Below are 27,014 nucleotides of genomic sequence, written 5' to 3'. Positions count from 1 at the left end.
TCTCTTTCTCTTCTCTACATTACAACTCATGTATATTCATATGTTCATAGCCATCGCTAGAACCAGAAACGAATTGAAAAAAAGTTGTTTCCCTCCCTTCCAACTTCCACTCAGCACAGTGTATATATAACGCCTACAAGTTATACAACCAAAGCGTGCTGTGCCGCTTGACCTAATTCACCTTCTTCACCAAACAATCTATCACCTTACGAACACTATAAATGACCCCTATCCATGGATCGCATCACCGACCCTACGGTGACTCCCAAATCTCCCATGCTTTCCGTCTAACAAATACCCCAGTCCGTGCTGGTTGTGGGGATGCAGAGATGATCTCGGTCTTTGGTAGCAACAACCAGCACACTCCAACATTACTTTCCCTTCCCAACTGACTATAAGGACGTGGCCGGCGCCGTTATTGATCCAAAATGCATGAGCTGCTTAAATTGCGCTTTGAGAATAAGTGGAGTGTCCCAGCCCCTATTCATTTGGATCTCAGTGCAATTGGTACCAGCTCAGATCAATCACGGAGGAGCAACCATTGACATGTATAGTCAGATTTGCAGGGTGGCCACCAAACCGGAAAACCGGGAAAAAGACGGGAATTCGGAACGACCGGGAAAATAGCGGGAAAAGCCGGGAATTCCAGATGATTACCGGGAAAATTGTTGTTAAGAGTAACAACTTGTTGTGTTGTTGAATCCCAAGGAATTCACCTGTGCAATCACTTGAAATTTCCTTAGAACAGAACCTAGTCCTGGATATTTTTCGGGGATTCTTTCAAAAATTCCATCAGGAATCTGAATTCATCAGGAAAATCATTCTGGGTTTTAACCAAGACAACCTCTTGAAATTAATTCAAAAGTTCCTTTTAAAATTCATCTATATTTTCCTTCCGCAATTCTTACAGGAGTTGCTCCAATCTTCAAAATTTCCTACTGGAATTCTTCCAAGATTTTTTTTAATCCGTCCAGAAAATCTTTTCTTTTCTGGAATTCCTCCGAAAGTTTTATTTTAGAAATCAATTGGGAGTTCTTTCTGGGATTCTCAACAGAATTTCTTCGGTGATTTCTCTAGGAAACCCTCCTGAGACTTATCCATCTCCACGAGTCCTTTCTAGGATTCCTGCAAAAGATCTTTTTTGGTACTTGTGCGCAGCAGCAGTTCCTTCTGAAACTTTGATTTTGAAAACTTTAAAAAGATTCGGCTGAATTTTATCTTTATTTTATATTTGCTTTTGAAATTTCTCCAGTGTTTCTTATTGCGTTTCCTCCAGAAGTTGCTTATGAGTGTCCTCCAGGAGATGCTTTTGGAAATCCTACAGAAATTCCCTCTGCAAAGCATCCAGAAGTTACTTCTGGGAGCCCTCCTAGAATGCATTACAATAACTTTACGGTAGCTATTTCTGGAAATACTCTAAAATTCTGAAAGTCAAACCACTGCCGGAATTTTTATTCGAGAAAACTTCCAAGGGTTCCTTGGAAAACCTTTTAGACATATGGGTTTACTTTGGGAGCTTCTTTTGGGAATCCTTCAGTAGTTCCTGGAGATATCCCTAGATCGAATTCGTGATCCCAAACCAAACTTCTATTCCCTAATTGCCAACAGACAAAAATCCTTTACTCCCTGAAGGAACCTCTGAAGTGTTTCCTGGAGAAACTCACAGAATAAATCCATTAACCCTCTCGCTTTTTTGTGTTCAGCATTAGCGTGATGCTGGCGGTATTGGCCAACCGTGCGAGTTACGGAAGGTTAAGGAATCTGGGGGAATCCACAAAAAATATACAAGGTAAAATCCCTAACAGGAGTACTGAAGGAATCCAAGATAGTATTTTTGGAGTAATCGGAAGATGAAATCTCGGATAAAACTCTGTAAGAATCTCCAGATGAGAGTTCTTGGAGGAATACTAAGTTGGACATCCTGGAGGAATCCACAACAGGAAACAACACCAATAAAGTTGTGTTAGGGCACCTACGCTAATGAAGGTTCGATTATCCTCCATGTCCCGGATAACCGAATCTTAACTTTGTTGATTATATATGCACACATCTCACCTATTATAGATCTGATCTATCATAGTTAGCTACCTTTTTTTTACACTTGTTTAATTTATTATAAAGTACAAGAAGAGAAGTAAAATGATGCGTGAGGAAAAGCACAAATATACAAATATGCACTATTTGGAGCTGAACGAAAATGTGTTGTAAGTAATTGTGTCGAATACGTCTTTTATGTCATCATTGTTGGTTACTTCAATTTTTTCCACAGATACATTGCGTCAAGAATAATGTTGAAATATAAATATGTAGTACATAGCAGTGCCTAAAAAATTCAGCCCAATGATGTTCAATCAGTGCGAAAACGCACACAAATAAACGAATGCAGTCTCCCACCAACATGACACAGAGAATGAACATGACAAAAAGAAAGCAAGACAATGAGAGCGACGCCTCGTAGTGTAATCAACTGTAGCTGAAGTTCTGTTTTGATCTTCAGTCCGAGCTCGGTGAATATGAATATGATTTTTTTTAATTTGGAAATGACTTTTTGTGATTTTAGGCTATTTAAGGCACGCAAATGTCGATATGTTGCCCTCAGTGCTGAAAAATTCATTTCGTCATATCTAAATTCAATCACCTACAGCTCATTTTGGAGGCTGAACCTGAGAATATGGTATATGAAAGACTTGTGCAGCTAGACCAGTTCTGCTAGAAAGTCACGAAAAAACCGCTATTTTTCGAATATTTAACGTAAATGTCACGGGCTTCCTTTGAAAAATGCCAAATGATATTCACGGTGAATATCATTTAGCATTTTTCAAAGGTGGTCCGTGACATTTACCTTAAATATTCGAAAAATATCGTTTTTTCCGTGACTTTCTAGCAGAACTGGTCTAGCCGCACAAGTTTTTCATATATCATATTCTCAGGTTCAGCTTCTAAAATTAGCTGTAGGCGATTGAATTTAGATATGACGAAATGAAATTTTCAATACTGGTTGCCCTAATTCTAGTAATTGGCTTCTTTAACGGTGTTGAGATAATTCGATATTCTGAATCTGCATGTCAAACTGAGCCGAAATCCAAATTTTCATGAATTTCGGAGCCCGGGAACCTATTTAAAAATCAATTTGAAGTTTGTATGGGAGCGATTTGTCGAATCACCCCTTGTCGCAGTTTGTACTGGGCGGAGCTGTCAAACAGTTACCCAGCTGTCAAAAGGTGATTTCAAAAAATTTCTTTGAAATTGATTTTAGGTACCAAAATAAGGTTCTAAAAATCTGAAAAAAATCATATTGGCTCAGAAAAAGGTGCTCTTTCGTACAAAATCGAAAAATCAATATATTTTTCTTAATTTAAAAACCCAATTATGCTTGCTTTAAGTGAATGGTATGCACCAGCAGCACTTTTTGCTTTTAAATCGTGCTTAAATCAAAAATATCAATTGAAGATGAATATGCTGACTTTGAATATCAGTCCGTGGAAAAAATTCAGCAGACAGCGAGGTAATGAATTTTTCATCGCTTGAACTTCAGACAGTGGTGCAGGGGTTGTCAAAGCGATAATCAAAACAAAAACAAATCTACGACACAAGAGCCTCTGGGCGTCGGTTGGGATGACTGTAATTTGACAAATTAAGACACTGGTACATAGTATTCACAGGATTGCAAATGCATTTTTACATGGTACTAAATATCCATATAAAAAGAAAATTGGCGTTACCTACTAAAAAATGTGCACTTTGAAATCCGTGAAAAGTTCAGTAATCGTACCGGGAAAACCGGGAAAAAGACGGGAATTTCAAAACTGAAATTTAGTGGCCACCCTGGATTTGATCTTTTTTTTATCCAAATTTTTACAGGAGCATGCGTCCTAACTCGTGAAAATCAATATCATCATCAACATTGTTGTCGGTTCGTAAAATGGCTCATAGAGGCACAAAACAAGCAACATAAAAGGCGGAACGATTACACTTTATTCCAACTGGGGCCTGTAGCACAATGAAAATTTTACTAATAGGTAATATTAGTCTTGTAGCTTGTAACTTGTAATTTCCTGTTGCATAAAAATCCTACAAGTAGGGTATCGCGCCACTTGGGCGGTGGCTTCTATATTCGTCTGTTAACCATTATAACTCAGTCAATTTTGAACCAATTGACTTGAAATGTTGTACACGGGTAGATACTATACCTATTTCACCGCATTCCAAAAAATGTGTCAATGAATCAACTACATCGGCTGTTTTCCTACTCTCCGCATCGACCAATGCACAGTGGGCAAAATCGAGCCAAAAAACGGAACTTATTTTTGCCGCTGGTTTGAAACAATAAAAAGTATGTATCCCAAAGGAAAAAACCATGCAAAATCGATTGGTGATGGTCTCGTGACCGGCAGGTGACGGGAAATGGCCTCTTTGGCCACTTTTAGGTCCCGAACCTGGTTTTCCGGGTTCCGCACCAGGCTATTTTCAATCAAATCAGCTAAATATAGAGTGTGGCACATCATTTCATGTCTATTTTTGGTGAGGATGTTAGTGGTGACTATTTAAGACCTCACCAAGGTCATATGGCCACTTCCGGATATGGGTCCAGTTCCTCCGGTTCCGGATTCCGGCCATTTCAAGTGAAGTCACCTAAATATACAGTGCGACATATCAATTCATATCTATTTTCAACAGGCATGTGAGTAGTAACTGTTTGAGACCTCACCAAGGTCATATAACCACTTCCGGATCCTGGTCCAGTTCCTCCGGATCCAGATTCCGGCCATTTCAAGTGAAGTCAGCTAAATATACGGTGCGACATATCAATCCATTTCTATTTTCAATAAGCATGTGAGTGGTGACTATTTTAGACCTCATCGAGGTCATATGGCCACTTCCGGATCCTGGTCCAGTTCCTCCGGATCCGGATTCCGGCCATTTCAAGTGAAGTCAGCTATATATATACGGTGTGACATATCAATTCATATCTATTTTCAACAGGCATGTGAATGGTAACTGTTTGAGACCTCACCGAGGTCATACGGCCACATCCGGATCCTGGTCCAGTTCCTCCGGATCCAGATTCCGGCCATGTCAAATGAAGTCAGCTATTTATACGGTGTGACATATAAATTCATATCTATTTTCAATAAGCTTTTGAGTGGTGACTATTTGAGACCTTACCGGGGTCATATGACCACTTCCGGATCCTGGTCCAGTTCCTCCGGATCCGGAGTCCGTCCATTTCAAGCGAAGTAAGCTGAATAAACAGTGCGAAGAACGAAACACATTTTCAGAGTAAATGTTACACCATTTATTTGCTTTCCAATGTTTTTGTTGTCAAATGACCAGTTTTAATTTCCATGGATAAAATAACAGTTCAAGTTGAACTGTCATGAAATCTAAATATTTCTAAAGGGACCGATTCTTGTGGAAATCGCTACAAAAAATCCTTCGAGAATTATTGTTGAAGGAAATATTTTTTTTGTAAATACTTCCTTGAGTTTTTATAGAAATCCCTTGGCTAGATGATTAAAAAAGTCCCTAACCACTTTGCTAGACTTTGCTCTGTAACTCTTTTTGGAAATCCTTCGGCAATTTGTTTGAAAGAAACTTCAGTAATTTCTTTAAGAACTTCTTCAGCAATTTCTTTCGGAAATCCATTGTTAATTTGAAAATTCCCAAAAAAATGACCACATGGTATATGGACAGCCCCTATTTTTAAAACGCATTTAAAGTTTGTATGGGGAAAATTTTTTGTTCGGGTCGAACTGTCACTTTATCGATTGAATTGTCATTCTATCCACGAAAATTAAACCTGTTCTATTAATTTAACCATAAAAAAAGCTATTGGAATCCAATGAAATCACGTAATACTCAGAAAAATGAGCTCTTTTGATTAGGCTATAAAAATAGCAATATTTTATTCACTAAACAACCCATTTTTTTTAATTTGTCTATAATATATTTTTTTAGGAATTAAGTTCAAAATAGCCATAAAATTCAACAATAACTTCCTACGAAACTTGTTCTATTAGTTTCTGAAGAATATTTGCTTGGTAATCGTGAATTTTATCTGAATAATGACTGAAGGAATCTCCAGAAAATACAACTGTACTGTTTCCATTCATTAATTCCGTCAGGAGTTCTTCGCAGAAATTCGTCTCCAGAGGAATAATAACAAAATTATATCTGAAATATTACCTACGATTTTTTGTCGAATTTCTTTGAAGAAAAAATCCAAGCAGAATAACAGGCGAATTTCTTTGACATTTCACGAGAACTAATTAAGGAATTTCATCAACAATTTATTTTATTATTCTTTCGAATACTCCTTTAGGAATATTTCTTTCTGAAGTTTCATCGGCAAACGGTGTTTTAGAAAACAAAATATTTTTATTTTTCGTACTCTAAACAAAGTTAGACATTTTTGGAGTATAACATCATATATATATATTTGATTTTCAATATTTTCGTTTAGGTAGTCAAATTAACAAAACAGATGTAATTCACTTTGATAATTTATTGATAATCGATAAAGTGATAGCTCGCCCTGAAGAAAAAAAAATCAAATTAATTTTTTATCTGCGTTTTAGTGCGTTTAGTAGTTCCGAAATGAAACTTCGGATTTTGATCCCTTTTCCCATGGAGGTTATTTATATGAAATAGTCTGGATACTATTAAAAAGCCTGATAAGTTCGGAAGTTACCTTACAATATTTCCATTAAAATAAACCCGTGGAAATTCTTTCAGGAGCTTATATGAAACATCATGTGCTGGTTGATGTTCTTTCTAAAATATATTTTGTTAATTCTTTCACGCATATTTTTTTCGGAAATTCACTGAACAAACCCTTCCAGCTTTTCCCCTGCAATTTCTTATGAAAACCATTTTGCTATTTTTTTGGGAATACCTTCTATAACTCTGTCGGAAATTTCTCCTTCTTTGGGAAATCCATAGTCAATTTTATTGTGGATTCCCTCTTCAATGCCTTTGAATATTTTTAGGCAATGATTTCCGGAATTTCATCAGAAATTATTTCGGCTGTAATTCTTCCAAGATTTTTTCACTAAAGTAATTCGACAAGATATTGTAGGTAATATTATAGATATAATTTGATTATTAATCCTCTGGGGACGATTTTCTTAGAAGAACTCGTGATGGAATTATTGAATGAAAACCCTACAGAAATATTTTATGGACATCCTTCAGATAAAATACACGGAGCAATTTCCACAGAAGTTGGGTTTTTTACCCTACTAACAAAATTAGCCGCATAAGAGCTTATCATGCAAATGCAATCGGAAGAAAGCTCAGCAAAAATGTTAGTCCGGTAGTAAAATCGATACGTTCATTTGATTAACTGTAATTTTATCCACGGAAATAAAACAAACTTTTGCCTACAAAAACACAAGAAATCAAATAGAAGATGTTATATTTACACTGAATAAATATTTCGGATCCGGAAGTGGGCATATGACCTCGATGAGGTATAAAATAGTCACCACTCACATGCTTATTGAAAATAGATATGAATTGATATGTCGCACCGTATATATAGCTGACTTCACTTGAAATGGCCGGAATCTGGATCCGGAGGAACTGGACCAGGATCCGGAAGTGGCCATATGACCTCGGTGAGGTCTCGAACAGTTACCATTCACATGCCTGTTGAAAATAGATATGAATTGATATGTCACACCGTATATATAGCTGACTACATTTGACATGGCCGGAATCCGGATCCAGAAGAACTGGACCAGGATCTGGAAGTGGCCATATGACCCCGGTAAGGTCTCAAATAGTCACATCTCACATGCCTGTTGAAAATAAATATGAATTGATATGGCTCACTTTATATATAGCTGACTTCACTTGAAATGGCCGGAATCCGGATCCGGAGGAACTGGACCAGGATCCGGAAGTGGCCATATGACCTTGGTGAGGTATAAAATAGTTACCACTCACATGCTTATTGAAAATAGATATGAATTGATATGTCACACCGTATATATATAGCTGACTTCACTTGAAATGGCCAGAATCCGGATCTGGAGGAACTGGACCAGGATCCGGAAGTGGCCATATGACCTCGATGAGGTATAAAATAGTCACCACTCACATGCTTATTGAAAATAGATATGAATTGATATGTCGCACCGTATATTTAGCTGACTTCACTTGAAATGGCCGGAATCTGGATCCGGAGGAACGGGACCAGGATCTGGAAGTGGCCATATGACCTTGGTGAGGTCTCAAAGAGTTACTACTCACATGCCTGTTGAAAATAGATATGAATTGATATGTCGCACTGTATATTTAGGTGACTTCACTTGAAATGGCCGGAATCCGGAACCGGAGGAACTGGACCAGGATCCGGAAGTGGCCATATGACCTTGGTGAGGTCTTAAATAGTCACCACTAACATCCTTACCAATAATAGACATGAAATGATGTGCCGCACTCTATATTTAGCTGATTTGATTGAAAATAGCCTGGTGCGGAACCCGGAAAACCAGGTTCGGGACCTAAAAGTGGCCAAAGAGGCCACTTCCCGTCACCTGCCGGTCACGAGACCATCACCAATCGATTTAGCATGGTTTTTTCCTTTGGGATACATACTTTTTATTGCTTCAAACCAGCGGCAAAAATAAGTTCCGTTTTTTGGCTCGATTTTGCCCACTGTGCAATGTGGCGCTAGCTTCTATGTGCAAAAAATCGCTAAAAATAAATCGCAAAAATATTGTATGGCGAATACCGCAAACCGGGTTCAAATTGATCAGCGGGGTGAAATTGATCATTCGGCTACTACATTGTAATTCCATACTAGGAACTCTTAAGCGTCGTAATGATCTTAAACTTTTTACGTCATCTGGTCCGTAGATGTCTAGAGTTAAGTGTAGAATTTTATTTTTCAGAAAAAAGTTAGTTTTGTCTTAATTTTTCAGGAATTTGCAATGCATTACTCATTTAGCTGAAATCATGGCTACCCGTAAATTGTCTGTTTTAACATTTTTGTGGAGCCTTGGTTGAAAAGTTATGTAGCTAATAAGAACATGAAATAGTTGGAAAAAAAGTTCATTTCATGTTGAAATAGTCATTTATTGTGACAGAAATCACTTATTTTAAATGAAATTGCTTACCTTTAGGCGTTTAAGCGGAAATTTCAAAATTTAATTTGCGTTTAAACTAATAAATCCACTAGTTGTAAGATTTTAGACGCGTTATTCGTTTTTTTTGGAGATCCACTGGGTACTGATTTTACAAAAAATCTTTTGGCAATATTTGGAATTCCACTAATGTTATCCGCAAAATTTGTTTTAAAGTGATCAATTTGACCCCGGATTACGGTACCATCTAAAGACCAATTCTTCAAAGTGGAACACATTATTCGAAAAAATATTTGGTAGTGTTTGTGCACAATGGTGACCACTATTAAGCCTCCCAAATATTTTTTCGGGAAAAGCTTTGTATTTCAAGTAATTCAAATTTAGATACATTTCGCCATACAAAATTAAATTGATTTACTCCTGCCGATCAACTGTGGCTTTGCGCAAAGCGGGTAGTCCATTGGTTCAAATTTGACTGAGTTATAGCGGAAAACAGACGAAAATAGCAGCCACCGCCCAAGTGGCGCGATTCCCTACAAGTTACAAGTTTAGTATTACAATTCGGTTGGACTAATATTATTAGTAGAAATTACAAGTGTCTGTTGCATAAACCCCTGGGCAAAGGCACAACCTTGTTGTAACCGCGGCGGAGTTTGAGAGACCGACGGAGCTTGGATTGTTCTTTCACTTCACTAACCGACACGACACGTTTTAACTTGGACGGACTACTGCGAAGTTTTATTGCGACGGACGAAATGATAGATACAGAGACGTGTTCTGCGCAACGATATATTCTTGACTAATTCGATTTTTGGCTTGCATATAGTGTTAGGTATATGAAATTTCAATGAAAAAAGAGTATTTAAAGGCCTATCTGAGTACAGATCGGAGTCCGCTATCTCTCACTAGCCGAAAGCTAGAAACAAAGTAGACTGATTTCTAATGACATTAACATTGGAACAAATGAGATAGATATTGTTACTTATTTTAGTTCTAAGAGAAAATTATGCACTTATCTGTCTTTAGGGTGGCTCCAACATATGCCGGTCCCTGTTGAAAGGTCGGACCTTTCAACCGACTTTCCTGATGCGGATGCTGAGAGAGGGCTGCTCGTTGACCTCAATCGTCTTCGGGGTTTCTCGTTCGCAACTCGGGGGACTTGCCGTTCTGTTTTGGTTCCGCTGCTTCTACACACCGCAGGTCAGCGACCTCGATGTTGGCAAACACCTCGCGCGTCGTCTGGGTCAACGACCATCGGTGGATACCACCACCACCGGACGATATCTTGTTGGTTGGTGTGGTGCTTAGTGGTTCATCTCGCAGTCATCGGGTTGGGCGTACTCAATGGTTACCCATCGCAGCAGCCGTCGAAGCCGCAGCACATGCCGGAGTACAAACATTCCATTATTTTTTGAAAATTCATTACAAAACAGGCCCTAAGGCCTCCGATCGTTGCGCAGTACTGGTGTACTGCGATCGGCGATTTTTCTGGGTTGGTCCCAGCTGTGCCAGCTGGTTCGGTTGTGGGTTGATGAATGGGAAGCACGCAGATCTTTCCGATTCCACGCCGATATTCTCCATCAGCTGTCCGTACGTCTAAGACCCGGATGTTGCCATCGGCCCCACTTCAGGGGCGGAAGGTCGTCTTCTTTCAGGAGAACCATCGTTCCTTCAGCGACGTTGTCCCGCACGCGAGTCCACCTGGTGCGCGGATGGAGGCCAGAGAGGTAGTCGGTTGACCACCGCTTCCAGATTCGCCGGAGGAGTTCTTGGTTCTCTTGGTAGCGATCAAGTCGAGTTCGGGGTACCTCAGAGAGATCGGGTTCGGGGAAGCAAGTAAGCGGACGGTGAACGAAGTGGCCTGGTGTTAACACCTCCAAGTCGTTCGGATCGATCGAGAGCGGCGCCTAAGGCCGCGAGTATAGGCAGGCTTCGATGCGGGTCGGCAGAGTGACGAATTCGTCCTGAGAGAGGACAGAGTTCCCGACGGTTCGACGAAAATGTTGTTTGAAGGACTTCACAGCCGCCTCCCACAACCCGCCAAAGTTTGAGCTGCGTGGCGGAATGAACTTGAAAATGATGCCTTCATCTGCGCAGCGGTCGACTACTTCACCTTGGTGTTGCTGAGAGCGAAACTGCTTGGCCAGTTCCTTCAACTCCCGCGCTGCTCCTCTGAAGTTTGTGGCATTGTCGCACTCTATGAGGCTCGGCTTTCCTCTTCGAGCAATAAACCGATGCAACGCTGCTATGAACGCCGCAGTGGAGAGGTCGTAGACTAGCTCTACATGAACTGCCTTGGTTACAAGGCACACGAAGATGGCTACGAAACACTTTATGGGAGGTGCCTTCCTGGTTTTACGGTACTGGAACGGTCCACAGAAGTCTATCCCGGTGATGATGAAGGGCAATGTCGGAGTAACTCTCTCTGGCGGCAAATCTCCCATGAGCCGCTCGAGATTGCGAGGGCGGCAGCGAAAGCAACTTACGCAACAAATTCTAACCAATGTTGTTGCTCGGATTTGTTGGAAGCTAGTCCACCATGGCCACGCAGGCCATAGCCATAGAACGCAAGACACCTTCCATCAAACTAGACGGCTGCCGACTGATACCTCAATCAGCAAACGTAACTCTCTTTATTCTATTCAGGTATATACAATTTAACAATCTTCTTCCGTGGCGAGCACCACGACTGGCCCGATCAATCCGAGAGGGTCGTAGAGTCGCGCCGTGTCCGATAGAACGATTCGTCGAGATATTGATCCGTCCCGAGACCACTTGGGTACGGAATAACGGAATTCGTCATCCATTGGCTGCCATTGCAGCCCTAGCGTCTTGATCGGAGCAGATGGAGAATCCAGCGAAAGTGTGGTTCGTTCATCGCGAAGTTCTGCCGGTACTTTGGAGAGAATCGCTGGCGAATTCGAGGTCCAAACTCATACCGGCGGAATTAAGCAACTGTAGAAGCTGCTGACAGGCTTCATTACCTTCGTCGTCGTCGTCGTCAACACCGGTCAGCATGTCATCCATGTAGAAATCCTTGGCTAGGATCAACGAGGCGAGAGGAAATTCGTCGGAACCATCCTTGGACAATTGCTGGAGGCACTTCGTTGCCAAATAGGGGGCGGATGCGGTGCCATAGGTCACTGTAGTGAGTTCGAAGGTGCGTAGACGTTGCGAGGGAGAATCACGCCACAGAATTCGCTGCAAAGGGTAGTCCGCCAGGTTACGGATCTGGCGGAGCATTTTCTCGATGTCCGCTATTATGAACAACAACTGAAACTCGACTCTGAGGTTTGCAAGAGTCTTAATACATCTAAATGCTTATGAATTCGATGATGTGTGCGAAAATTTCAGCAGAAAAGTCGGAAAATCGACACACGCACGGCAAGCGATGTTTGTTTTATTGCTATCATCGCCTGACGTGCGTTTGTTGCGGAGCGCCTTTGTTACCAACATACACCGCTTAGGACAAAGCGTTTGTTTTTCGGCGCGATCCGTTTTTCGTACCCTGTTTATTTTGGATTTCTGTGACCGGGACGATTCCAGTTTGGCGGGTTCGAACGAGCGAGACTTCGACGGTGGCAGCGATTGCAGCACCGTAAGATGAGTACGAAGAAACTGGATTAGATATTCGTAATTGGGAACCTCTGTTGATCAGTGATGAGTTTCCCACTGCTTAAGTGTGAACGGATCCAGTCGGCTATAGACCTTGTGTGCCAACAACACACTCCATCCCTTCGTTGGAATGTCCATCTTGTCTATCATGCACAGGTTTCGCTCGAAATCATCAACCAGGTGCATAAGAGACTCGTAACACCAAGGAATTGGCATCCCTATCCCATCAATGCAATGTTTTCGTAGCCAACATAACTGCGGCTCAAGCTGACAACCTAACACAGCAGCATAGTTTCAATACTGGGTCAGAAAACAAGAAGACCCCTGCGTAACGCTCTCTCTTCATAGGCTCGATCGCGAATAGGGAATCAATGTACACTACCCGTCATTAGTACGGACTCACAAAAAGTATTGCAACAATATTGCATCACCCTGACTCACCTCGATATCTCCAAAACCCGAGGACTTATAAATACGCTGTCTTCAGGAAAGTTATTCAGAAGACCAAAAGCAACAACTTTTCTGAAGGCGGCATTTTTGTAGGTGTTCTGGTTTTAGAGATATCGAGGTGATTCAGGGTGATGCAATATTGTTGCAATACTTTTTGTGAGTCCGTACTTATGACGGGTAGTGTAGGTTTTAACGACTAATTTCTTGTTGTCGAATCGCCAAGGTCCAAACGACAGAATAATTGGCAGCAGTGTGCCCGACGGATTCGATAACCCTTTTGGCGTCTTTGGAAAGGGAAGCGACAAGATACGATAACTTATCGATAGGCGATAGCTGGAGGTTCGAGTCTATGAGAGATTTGAAAGTATCTCGGAACGTAATGCATTCCGAAATGCATCCTGAGAATGTTGGGAGTTTAACTTCTGGGAGCTTGAGAAGGCGTTATAGGGAACATTTACACTGCAGGGTGGCCACTCAACCGGGAAAACCGGGAATTACCCGGGAATCGCAAACAACCGGGAAAAAACCGGGAATTTGCTTAGAACATAAACCACTCTTAAAATTGAAGGTCCAGGATAATAATTTCTATTGCATCTACATGCAAATCATTATTTTTTCTTAAACATGATCTATATTTTTGTAATCTAAAGATACTTTATCGCAGATACTAGATTTAGGGTTTAAAACTTAAACATAAGATTTATTTTAGATTTTTCTTAAATTTTGATTTTAAATCTTGGACTTTTTTAATAGAACTGTTGTTGAGAATTACAATTGTTTTTGAAAAAGCTAAGGTATAAATGGAAAACTTTAAATAATGTGTCTTGGGTAGGACAGTCAGTGTATTGTATCATTACGGAAAAAAATATGGCCATATTTTTAAAAAAAACCTTATTTTACCGCAGTGTTCCTTTATAATTACAAATGTATATGATTTTAGAAATTCTGTTAAATCGTTCGTTTTCAAGAATTTCATAACATTTTTTCCAGTATTCCATGTTCTTTAGTATTCCATGTTCTTTAGATAGTATACAATCGATTCTTCCAGGTTGCCAAACATTTCTCTTGATGATAAACCAAGGTTTTCTTCGCAGATTCTCCTAGAGATTTCTCCAAACATTCATTAAGAGATTTAACAAGATGTTTTCCCAGGAATTTCTTGAAACGTCTTACAAGTAACTTTTCCAAAACAATTCAACCATATCAAGCAGTTTTACCAATAATTTTCTTTTTTTCAAGAAAATTATTGATAAAATTATAAATAATTTCTAAAGACGTTCTTAGAGATTGTACATGCTTTTTGTCAAATACTTTTGGAGTAATTTATTTGGGAATTCCAACTATATTTTACCTATTTGAATCCTCCCATGGATTTCTTCAGAAGTCCCTCTTTCATTAGTATACTGTCTTTAATATCTATGGAATTACCCTAAGAAAGACCAATCTGGCTAATAAACTAAGGTAAATCTTTACACTATGGGTTTGAGTAGTAATAGAGGTTTGTGAAGCGTAGATCTAATAAAAACAGCATCCAATACGTTTGAGCATTCAGAATCGACTCACTGCTAATTTATTTCGTTTCATAGCCCTTCGGCTAACTTCGGGTAACGAACATGATCTAAAGTTTCCGAATGCGCTAGGGATGCGCATATGAACATAACAACTCTTCCCCTTTTACAAAAGTGTTATCACTACATATCAGAACTTGTTTTTTATATGTAAAATACATAAGCATTTGCAAACAACTAAAAGGTTTCAGAATCAATCTTCTAATTGTACTACAGTAAGCATAATCAATATGTTTTACTTTTCTCAACCTTTTCGATCTACTATACACTGAATTATTATCGAATATTCCATGTGGAATCCACTTCATGTGCCCTTTTTGCTCCAGGTTATTGTCCCTAACGTTAGACACTGCGTAGAAAATCTTCCTTACATTTTCGTTGATCGCTTTAGACTGCTTCATAGTGTCGACATCTATTTCCCACGACCGCAAAGGTCTACGGAGCTCTATCAACGTGCTTATGATACCTCGGCGTCTCCCTCTGTTGCCTTCCTTCGAAGTCTGCTTAAGTCTCATTCCGCCATTGAGCGATTCACCACCAGGAGTTACAAACATGAACGTTGCTGCATATTGATGCTTCTCTTTCGCGATTGTTCCAATTGGTATTTGCCTTTGTATTGTATCCTTACAGCCACTGATCTGACGTAGAAGTGCCATTGCACTGGTATGTCCTTCAGACATCTGAAAGACATGAAGAGAATACGTTTTATGAGCATAGTTTATAGTGCATTTTTCGTAATCAATATGATTGCAAGAGGACATTTCATCCCACTTTCCTTGATAATATACTAAATCATATTGTTCTAATGTATTTATGCTGCTAGTATTAATAATGAACACACTGTATGATTTTTCAAGTACAAAAAATACTCTTTCATAGTATGCATGGCTATTTGAATAATAAGCAATATTTGATGTAAGAGGCAATCCTTTTTCTGAGCTGAATGCTGATGAGAAATACTCATATTGGTTCAAGGTTCTGTTTTTAAATAATGTAAGAGTCATGCGACCTTCTAACTCCAAGCTTATATTGGACGGCTCCATTAAACACAAACGGGTAAATTCTGTAAACCCTTCTCCTGATTTTTTACCATATATCATAGAAACACGGAGAAATTTGACTACCACAAGATGTCGTCCGTCCAAAAAAATTAAACATTCATTATTTTTAGATGTATTTTTTGGTAACAGACCCTTGTCCAAAATTAAAACTGAAGGCAACACAATTCGTGTCCAATGACCAAACAAGGCATCCGATGACTTGTATATTTCCTGAGAACGATCTAGTCTGTCATGTTTTTTATTTGGGTGCTTTTTTATTGCTGTTGAAAGCAATATATAACCACTTCTGATTTCTTTTCTGACTCTAATACTTTTAGTGGTCTCGATGTTCAAAATTCTTAGCATCCTTACATCAATGTTTAATTTATTTGCAAATTCATAAGGCGTGTAGTTGGCTCGTAGAAAATGAGAGGAAATATTTTTAAAATTTGAATGGCATTTGCCCATCCACGTCTGGTTTAGTAGGTGATTACAATCTTTGTCATTATCTGAAACAATCAGTATCACTAGTACCACTGTCACTATCTGCTTAGGCAATTTTAATTTTGCATTCCTAATCAGCAGTTTACTTTTACCACTCAATAGATTTCTAAAAGTTAATCGATAACCCATATCATTAAACGTCACTAGTAGCGCATCGAAACTTGCTTCCATTTGGAAAATATTGTTGTTCGCCAAGCAGGAGTCACGGTCTCTATTACATTGCAATTCATGTAGCAAATTTTCTCTATCTACATCTTCGGCTCTGCAAAAATATACAAATATTATTTTGTCACATTTTAAATTTATCAGCAAAACCCATTCATTTGTTATATGTCCTTTGTTATCACAGCAATCACGCATTACTTTTGAATGAAGTAGCCGTTGCCTTCTGCACTGTTTGTTTAATTTTCGGAAATTGACCGATTCAGTATCATAATTTGAATATGCTTCACTTTTTACTACAAAATTCCTAAAATTATCTTCTGGATTTATCACATGATGTGCATGATTCTGACCATTTGGTCTAATTTCAACAACTCCTTCACAACCTGAATGATATTTTTTTGAAAATTCAGCAGTCCTCCAAATTTCTATTGCATACATTAAAGACATTTTATCTACACTTACTAGCCCTAGCCAGAAATTCTCAACCTCTACACAATTATTTAACAACATAATTTTTCTTAACCTCACATTCATCCTGCTACATAGGATTATGACAAAAATACTGTAAATTAGCCGTTTTTTTTGCTATCCAGCTATCAAGGTCAACTTTACTCAATATAGCTGCCTGAAAATTACCTGTTTTGTTCAGACTTTTACCATCTGAACCACTGTGAACCTTTCAGTATTATCTATGCAGGTACTACTAAAAAGTTAAAAGCTGAACAGCAATAGTCACTTCACTACACTAAACGGTTTATTTTAAAACGGAACGATGCAGGAATTCAATCGATTAACTGGAAAGGAATCAACTCACCAAAGAGGAACCAACGTTTTACCCGATGAACTTTGGCCTCCAGCACTTTAATCGTGATAATTACCAATTACCACAGAAGACACGAAAAGAGTGTACAGTCCTGCGCTGGCGCTGCTGGATTTTTCACCGTGAATTTCGATAAGACGCACTTCCTCCAATGGACCGAAAACTGGATGAGGGCTGGTATATCTGTTGTACTTTTGAAATAAAAAAAAGAAAACTTTAAGTGGTTATCTAACAAAAGAATCCATTGCCGAAAAAATACAATAATTTCGTTCCAACTGATTGTGTGTAGCAGACAATTGATTTGGAACCACACTGTTCTGTATCCAATACACAAACAATTACCTATGCGCCTTCATAGCTTTTAACTGCCAAATAATGAATCCTCCAAATGATATGGCTTAAATGCAGTGTGCTAGTACTTACGGCTTTACGTTGTAATAATGGATAAACAATTATTGGCTTATTAGGAAACGGAGTATACCAATTTTTTGGGACCTAATTATTTTCCACAACGATGTCGTCACTTACCACCGCGGCGGTGCACCGTCTCTGCTGCCACCGTTGGTTCATACGGGTGACAACGGTGATATGTTGACCCAACACATAACCGAGCACCGAAAAAGATACACTCTCTGCACACATTAACCGATTTATCACGTCGTCGCCACTTTAATATCTATGGAATTACCCTAAGAAAGACCAATCTGGCTAATAAACTAAGGTAAATCTTTACACTATGGGTTTGAGTAGTAATAGAGGTTTGTGAAGCGTAGATCTAATAAAAACAGCATCCAATACGTTTGAGCATTCAGAATCGACTCACTGCTAATTTATTTCGTTTCATAGCCCTTCGGCTAACTTCGGGTAACGAACATGATCTAAAGTTTCCGAATGCGCTAGGGATGCGCATATGAACATAACACTGTCAAGCATCTCAACAGTGAACATTATCAAGGAATCCTTTAATAATTATTCCAGAGATTCCACAAACAGTTTTTACATTCCAGATTACCTTTACAAGTTTCTTTTTCGAATAATCTCCCAGGGATTGCTCCAGTAGATTCTCGAGAAAAAGATTTGAGTTTTTTTTTTTTCAAAAAATTCGTTTGGCATTTCTATTAGAAATCTCTACCCTAACTTTGAATAGAGCATACCTAATATGTATAAAATTCCGAAAATATTTTCTTGAGAAATATTTTAAGTTTTTAAGACTAGAGAAAATATGGGCTTCTTACTAAATGTGGCCTATATTAAATTTTGTTTTTCCACCAAAGATGCTCTAATAGCAGGGCTCATTCGCTTCTAATTGTTAAGCATGATTTAGTTTTCGCTTTTTCGAGATTTTACTAACGTTTTCTGAGTTTTGAATGTTAACTTGTACATAACAAAAGAACTTCTGGTACAAAAAATCGCATTCAAGTATTGTTATGGCATTTTGAGCGTTAAACAGTTCAAGCTTAAAGCATAAAATTGAACAGTTATGGTGTTATGTTGTTGGGGAATTCAAAAAATATAGAAATGTAAAATTTATTAAAGCCGCCATAAATTGTCGACCTCCTAGAACGCGATCAATTGAGCCAAAAGTCTACTTCACTTGGACTGTTTATGATGAATGATATTTTTTGACATTGTTAGACCTTTGACAATAGTGCGCTTCAGTGCTTGCAAAATGAAGCGTTTTCCCCCGGACGAATCAAAATTTGCTCCTCTTTGACCGACGCTGCTCAAGCCAGAGCGGTAGCTGTATACCTTCATTGGCTAACATGCTTCAGAAGCAAGTGGGAGCATGAGCAATCAAATTTATTACTGAGAGTGAGAAATGGTGGTTCATATGCGTGGTGGCTCTCTGAATCTTTCTCTTCGCCGGCGTATACGGCAATGAATATACTTAGTTTTTATCCCGTTATTACAGTGCAAATAACATAAACTCAAATTAAACCGATTACAATAGTCACGTACAATATTCCCATACCAGCAGAATGATTGTTTTTACAAGTTTTTAGCAACAAATAAAACCACTGAATCATTTTCCCATCTTCACACTCACCGCAGCAACTGAGTATGAACGATCGCCAGTTAGTTTGCTTCACAAGTAAACCGACCGATGAGGAACAGCAGTCGGATTTGGTTCAGTTTTTCTTCGCTCCCTTTGCGTATTCGTTCGTAGTGGTTGCTGGCGCTGATAACTGGTCGTTTGATTCATATTCACTCAAATTCAAGCGCTGGTGCGCTTCCAGTAAGGTTAACTGTTTACAAAATCATAAAAGTGAGAAAATAGCAATATCAGTGTTCCGATTTAACCATATAAATCAATTTCTAGAAAACCAGGAAAAAATTTTTAGGTACCGGGAAAAACCGGGAAATAACCGGGAATTTATTTTACCGAGTTGAGTGGCCACCCTGACACTGCCTCTACAGGTAGAGGGGACACTTGCTTGCGTTCCTGCGGAAAATTTGCGGAGTTCTCTAGTGAGAAAACTGTGGTCCTTTTTTGTTGTTTTTGATATATTTGATTTCAATTTTCAGGAAGGAAGTTGATACACAATTTGTCCTTCTATTTGAAATTATTATTAGCCAAGCTTCCAATATTGAAGACTCCAGAACAAGAATCACAAGAAGAGCTGCCACTGAAAATCAAGCACCATATCGTCAAACTTGTTGGTTCACGGTCAATCGCATCTAGCAGGATCTCGTCGATTACGATGAGGAACAGTAGCGGTGATAGTATACATCCTTGCCTCACTCCAGCAACGACCCGGATGGGATCGGACAAAACACCGTTATGCAGTACTCTGCATGAAAACGCTCCGTACTGTGCTTCAATGAGGCCGATGATGTTCTCAGGGACACCCTTGCGCCTGAGGGCTTCCCACATGTTTCCGTGATTGGGACGGTCGAAAGCTTTTTCGTAATCAATGAACACCAGGTAGAGAGACTCTTGGAATTCAGTGATTTGCTCCAGAATGATACGGAGCGTGACAATATGGTCCACACAGGATCGTCCTGCACGGAATCCTGCTTGCTGCCGTCGGAGAGTTGCGTCAATCTTCTCCTGTATCCGGTTAAGGATCACTTTGCAGAGGACTTTGAAAACGATACACAGTAACATGATGCCCCGCCAATTATCGCATACACTCAGTTCGCTCTTTTTTGGGTACCTTTACTTAAGGGTCTGTGTCAATTGGCGAATTAAAATTAATTTTTACTTAAATTTGACAGTTCGACACTTAAACTTGACAGTTTTCCTAAGGAAATAATTATCGAACTGTCAAGTTTAAGTGAAAATAATTTTAATTCGCCAATTGACACAGACCCTAAGACGCCTTGCATCCAGTCGGCCAGAAATGTCGCGGTTTCCCATATGTTGCAGAATAATTGGTGCAGTACCTAGTTGTGCGGATACTAAGGGGTCAGCTTTGACTCTTTGAGCATCTCAGCTGATCTGCGATCGACCCCTGGGGCCCTGTTCGATTTCATGCTACGGATGGCTGTTTCTATCTCCTGCACTGATGGAGCTTCGATGTTGACACGGGTAATGCGTCGAACCCTTGGCGGATCATGCTGAGGTGTTGATGGCGAGACCGACACTTGAAAAAGGTTTACAAAGTGCTTGAACCAGCGTTTTAACTGGTCAGCCGGGTCGGTCAGTAACTGCCAAGACGTGTCTTTCACGGGCATCGTAACATTCATCATGGTCCCACTAGGGCGACGTGTGACATCGTAGAGGAGACGGATGCCGCCTGTGTTTGCGGCTTTCTCGCCTTCGTCGTCTATGGAGTCCGCCCACACTCGTTTGTGTCGTCTACATGAGCGTTTCACTTCCTTCTCGAGAACCTTTGGGATCCTGACAGGATTCTCCCTGGAATCCTAACAGGATTCCCCCTGGAATCCTGACACGATTCTCCCTGGATTCCTGACAGAATTCTCGCTGGAATCCTGACTGGATTCTCTCTTAAGAATCCTAACAGGATTCTCTCTTTAGAATCCTGACAGGATTTTTTCTTAAGAATCCTAACAGGATTCTCTCTTTAGAATCCTGACAGGATTATCTCTTTAGTGTCCTGACAGGATTCTCTCATAAGAATCCTCACAGGATTCTCTCATTAGAATCCTGACAGGATTCTCTCTTCAGAATCCTAACAGGATTCTCTCTTTAGAATTCTGACAGGATTCTCTCTTCAGAATCCAGACAGCGATTCTCTCTTCAGAATCCTAACAGGATTCTCTCTTCAGTATCCTGACAGGTTTCTCTCTTGAGAATCCTGACAGGATTCTCTCTTCAGAATCCTGACAGGATTCTCTCTTCAGAATCCCGACAGGATTCTCTCTTCAGAATCCCGACAGGATTCTCTCTTCAAAATCCTGACAGGATTCTCTCTTCAGAACCCTGACAGGATTCTCTCTTCAGAATCCTGACACGATTCTCTCTTCAGAATCCTGACAGGATTCTTCTTGGAATCCTGACAGGATTTTCTCTTTAGAATCTTGACAGGATTCTCTCATTAGAATCGATAAAATTCTCTCTTAAAAATCCTGACAGGATTCTCTCTTTAGAATCCTGACACGATTTTCCTTGGAATCTTGACAGGATTCTCCCTGGATTCCTGACAGAATTCTCGCTGGAATCCTGACAGGATTCTCTCCTTAGAATCCTGACAGGATTCTCTCTTTAGAATCCTAACAGGATTCTCTCTTTAAAATCCTGACAGAATTTTTCTTCAGAATCCTGACAGGATTCTCTTTTTGGAATCCTAACAGGATTCTCTCTTTAGAATCCTGACAGGATTTTTTCTTAAGAATCCTAACAGGATTCTCTCTTTCGAATCCTGACAGGATTATCTCTTTAGTGTCCTGACAGGATTCTCTCATAAGAATCCTCACAGGATTCTCTCATTAGAATCCTGACAGGATTCTCTCTTCAGAATCCTAACAGGATTCTCTCTTTAGAATCCTGACAGGGATCTCTCTTCAGACAGGATTCTCTCTTTGAAATCCTGTCAGGATTCTCTCTTTAGAATCCTGACAGGATTCTCTCTTTAGAATCCTGACAAAATTCATTCTTTAGAATCCTGACAAGATTCTTTCTTAAGAATCTTGACAGGATTCTCATGACAGGATTCTCTCTTCAGACAGGATTCTCTCTTTAAAATCCTGTCAGGATTCTCTCTTTAGAATCCTGACAGGATTCTTTCTTTTGTATCCTGACAAAATTCTCTCTTTAGAAACCTGACAAGATTCTCTCTTAAGAATCCTGACCGGATTCTCTTTTTAGAATCCTGACAGGATTCTCTCGTTAGAATTCTCCCTGTACGGGATTTTCTCTGAAATCCTCACAGGATTCTCGCTGGAAACCTGACAGGATTCTCGCTGGAAACCTGACAGGATTCTCGCTGGAAACCTGACAGGATTCTCGCTGGAAACCTGACAGGATTCTCGATGGAAACCTGACAGGATTCTCGCTGGAAACCTGACAGGATTCTCGCTGGAAACCTGACAGGATTCTCTCTGGAATCCTGTCAGGATTCTCCCTGGAATCCTGTCAGGATTCTCCCTGGAATCCTGTCAGGATTCTCCCTGGAATCCTGTCAGGATTCTCCCTGGAATCCTGATCGATTTCTGCCTTGAATCCTGACAGGATTCTTCCTGGAATTCAGACATCATTCTCCTTGGAATCCAGACAGGATTCTCCCTGGAATGCTGACAGAATTCTCCCTGGAATCCTGACAAGATACTCTCTGGAATTCTAATAGATTTCTGCCTTGAATCCTGACAGGATACTCTGGAATCCTGCCAGGATTCTCCCTAGATTCTTGATAGGATTCTCCCCGGAATCCTAGCGGGATTCTCCTTGAAATCTTGACGGGATTTTTCCCGGAATCCTGACATCATTCTCCCTGGAATCCTAACAGGTTTCTCTCAGGAATCCTGTCAGGATACTCTCTGGAATCCTGACAGATTTCTCCCAGGAATCCTGACAGGATACTCTGGAATTCTGACAGGATTTCCCCTGGAAACCTGACAGGATTCTCTTTGGAATCCTAACTGGATTCTGCTTGGAATTTTGACAGGATTTTCCCTGCAATCCTCCTAGAATCCTGACAGGATTCTCCCTGGAATCACGTCAGGATTCTCTCTGATATTCTGTCAGGATTCTCTCTGGAATCCTTTCAGGATTCTGTCTGAAATCCTGTCGGGATTCTCTCTGGAATCCTCCCAGGATTCTCTCTGGAATCCTGCCAAGATTCTCTCTGGAATCCTGTCAGGATTCTCTCTGGACTGTCAGGATTCTCTCTGGAATCCTGTCAGGATTCTCTCTAAGATCCTGTCAGGATTTTCTCTGATTCTCCCTAGCAACCTGACAGGATTCTCCCAGGAATCCTGACAGGGTTCCTTGCATCTTGTCAGGATTCTTCTAGAAATCCTTACAAAATTTAATTTGGAACCCTGTCAGGACTCTCTCTGAAATCCGGATAGGATACTCTCTGGAATCCTGACAGGATTTACTCTGGAATCCTGACAGGATTTACTCTGGAATCCTGACGGGATTCTCCATGGAATTCTGATGTTATTTTTTCCGGAATCCTGACGGGATTTCATTGGCATCTTGTAAGGATTCTTCTTGGAATCCTGATATAATTCTCCTTGAAATTCTGTTTTGATTCGTTATGGTATCCTGTCAGGATTCTTCTTGTAAGGCCGATGTAGTCTTGTTCAGGATTCTCCTCGAAAACCCTGACAGAATTTTTCTTGGAATCTTGGAATAGTATCAGGATTTTAATAAATGTTATCCAACGTATTCTTCTGGGGTTTGCCTTTCATAGCACTTTGATTTGAAGGATTCTAATTCAAGGAGAATTTTTGTGGCTCAGTGTAATCCACGCACAGGTTTCTTCATTGCTCGTACGTAGTAGGTACATCACTCAACATCGTTGTCGTCGATGGGAGCCAGCTTTCATAAGCGCGTGACAATCCTGACGCAAACAATAGCCTGTCCTACCTAGTCCGCTTATTTGCCCGGCATGTCTACAGCAAAACATAGGTACCTAGGAACCATTCGTAATCATACAAATGTAAGAAATGTGCAATTGTTGTCATGGTAACATTCATTTCACATGTTTTCATCAGAAATAAAAAAATAAATGCTTCCAAAGTTGAAAAACTTTCGTTGCCTTGCCTCACATTTGATTGTCAATTGTTTTACATTTACAGGTTTCCCAATCTCCGCAAACATGTTCAAACGACAAGCACTAAACGGCCAAGAACTGGAGCCGCATAAATCGAAGAAGAACGAACCAGAGCACGAAGAGCAGGAGACTGAACTGCAAAGGCATCAGGACAAGGAGCAACAAGTAGAAGAAAAGGAGGAGGCTAACGGCAAAGAAGAACAAACGTTGGTAACGGAGGATGCCGACGACGAAGAATTTAAGCGACAGGAACAACGACTGCTGCAAGAACTGCAACGACTCAAGCTGAAACAAAAGCAGCAAAAGCCGCCACGCCAGCAGTACAACATTCTCCTCTTTGGTGAAACGGGGTCGGGAAAGTCAACCTTGATCAATTATCTGACGAACTTCTTTCTCGGGGGATCGCTCAAAAAGCTCAAAGTTGCTATTCCTACTAAACACCACAAAGCGACTGAAAATTGGACCTACTCCGAGCAGGACCTACACGATACCAGCAAAAGCAAAACTCGCGACTGTATTGACTACGACTTCACTAAGGGCGACCTATGCTTCAACTTCATCGATACACCCGGACTGAGCGACACCGAGGGGACAGCCAAGGACGATGAGCACATTGTCAAGATCATGACTGCTGCCGAAAACAGGGGAAACCTATCCGCCATAATCATCGTGATTAACGGTACCGTGGCAAGAGCAACTGTGAACTTGCGCAACACCCTAACTCTGTTGAAGGGCTCTGTACCGGATGTTCTTTTGAAGAACCTACTGGTTGTGCTCACCAATTGCTCGAAGGCCACCGCTAATTTTGATTTGAAGCAACTGGAACCTTGGAAGGTACCGAAGGATAACGTGTTCCATATGAACAACTCGGCGCTTAGCATGCCAATCCAGGAATGGAAGGACGATGAAGACATTATGGAAGATCTTGTTGCTCACTGGAAGAGATCGATGAAGGCTATGGAATTGATTATGAAGAAAGTTAAACAGCTCGGAAATAAAGCAACCCATGCATTCCGTGACATGCGAGTAAAGAGGAATAAAATCAAGGCGGAGTTGCATGGCATTTTACTGGAGATGAAGAAGCTGCAAACTTTGCAAGATGATCTCAATAGTGCACAGGTTGACGAAAAGGATGTGGCAACTGACATCCGAAAGTACGCGAATTATAAGGAAACCAAGATAGTAGACTATGTGGAAATGGAGGACGCCCCTTATCACAGTACGATTTGTATGATGCACAGCAAAATCTGCCATGAAAGATGTGGCCTGCGGTATACGACCGAGCAGGGCAACGAAATCTTCAAGGGTTGTTCGTGCATGGGTGGTGGACCACTATGTCGAGAATGTGAATGTGAACATTCGACGCACTATCACGACAAAAAGAAGCCGGTGAAGAAGACAAAAACCGTTGAAAACATCCTGCACGACGTGAAGGCCCTATACGACCAGAATACCAGCAAGAAGCTCAATCTTCAGAAAAAGATCACCGACCTCAGTGCCGACATTGGATCGCTGAAGCGCGCCTTGGACGTCAAAGAGGCGGACATCGAAAAGTGCTGCGAGGACCTGAAGACGCTTTGCTCGCAGTTCAACTTCGTCGATGAGCTGCAAAGCATCATCGACACGATGGAGCGAGATGCGCGAACACTCACTAACGTTGAGGCGCGGAAGGACGCCAACCGTCGCATCGATAACTTCATCCACCTCGCCAACAAGCTGTCAGCGAGCAAGTGAGGGGCCGCCGAGCACCAAGGTGAGTTCAGTGCTCATCCGAAACTCGTTTTTATGCTTGTTCATTTTGTAATGTTTTTTTTTGCTACATTCTTTTACTTTTTATGCGCTTTTGGCATATTCCAGTTATTAATGCCTAATTGAAGTATTTTACTACGTTTGATAATATTGGTTTTTACATATTTACTCGGTTCACAAATATGTACACACACAAACAGTACTCTGCTATTACTACATTTGTCTTGCTTGTAACGATAAGAAACAAAACGATTGAAATAAATGCTTTTTTATCTCTACTGGATTAACTCAAATACCTCATTTATTTGAGAAACTTCGTACACACAGTAGGGTGGCTGCTAGAGGCAAGACACTATGCGAGCAAGACGTACCTCTGTGAGGCGGAAAGTAGCTAGGGTTGGTAAGGGGCTGTCCATTAATTACGTAAGGGAAATTTTACGATTTTTCGACACCCCCATCCCCCCTTGTAAGTTTTTTTGTATGAGAACCCAAATATGTTTGTATGGCACGTAAGATTTCTCAAACCCCCCCTCCCCCCATAAACCCTTACGTAATTAATGGACAGCCCCTAATCATGAATTGAACTAAATTGCGGCTTTCTGAAGCAGCGGACAATTTGACCGATATTTTCTCCCACATGAAAATAATTTACTAGGGTAAAATCTCATGCACATGAAAGCCACGGGTGTTAACTTATTGTAAAATGGTAAGAAGTTTGTATTTGCACTAAATTTCATTGAAAAGTTCAAATATTTCTGAGCAATGATTTTAATCTTAATTGGAACCATCGATCATAATCCCTCCCCCTGGATATTCAATCTTGACGC

The 27,014-nt window shown here is 40.4% G+C and overlaps 2 protein-coding genes across 3 annotated transcripts in view; one reads left to right on the top strand and one right to left on the bottom strand.

Moving 5' to 3' along the window:
* LOC109419292 (uncharacterized) overlaps positions 1-26,468 on the top strand; it is a 49,462-nt gene extending 22,994 nt beyond the window's left edge. For both annotated transcript variants that reach the window (XM_029853888.2, XM_029853889.2), the window contains exon 3: positions 24,464-26,468. In XM_029853888.2, the coding sequence (XP_029709748.1) occupies positions 24,484-26,172 (1,689 nt within the window). In that variant the 5' untranslated portion in view covers positions 24,464-24,483 and the 3' untranslated portion in view covers positions 26,173-26,468. The remainder of the gene's footprint in view (positions 1-24,463) is intronic.
* LOC134290172 (uncharacterized) lies at positions 11,000-11,536 on the bottom strand. Its single transcript, XM_062857233.1, has one exon. The coding sequence runs from the start codon at positions 11,534-11,536 to the stop codon at positions 11,000-11,002; it is 537 nt and encodes a 178-aa protein (XP_062713217.1).
* Positions 26,469-27,014: the final 546 nt, after the last annotated feature.

Source organism: Aedes albopictus, chromosome 3, assembly GCF_035046485.1.
Source record: "Aedes albopictus strain Foshan chromosome 3, AalbF5, whole genome shotgun sequence".
Classification (NCBI taxonomy): domain Eukaryota; kingdom Metazoa; phylum Arthropoda; class Insecta; order Diptera; family Culicidae; genus Aedes; species Aedes albopictus.
Note: the sequence above shows the minus strand (reverse complement) of the source record. Positions and strands in the feature narration are given on the sequence as shown.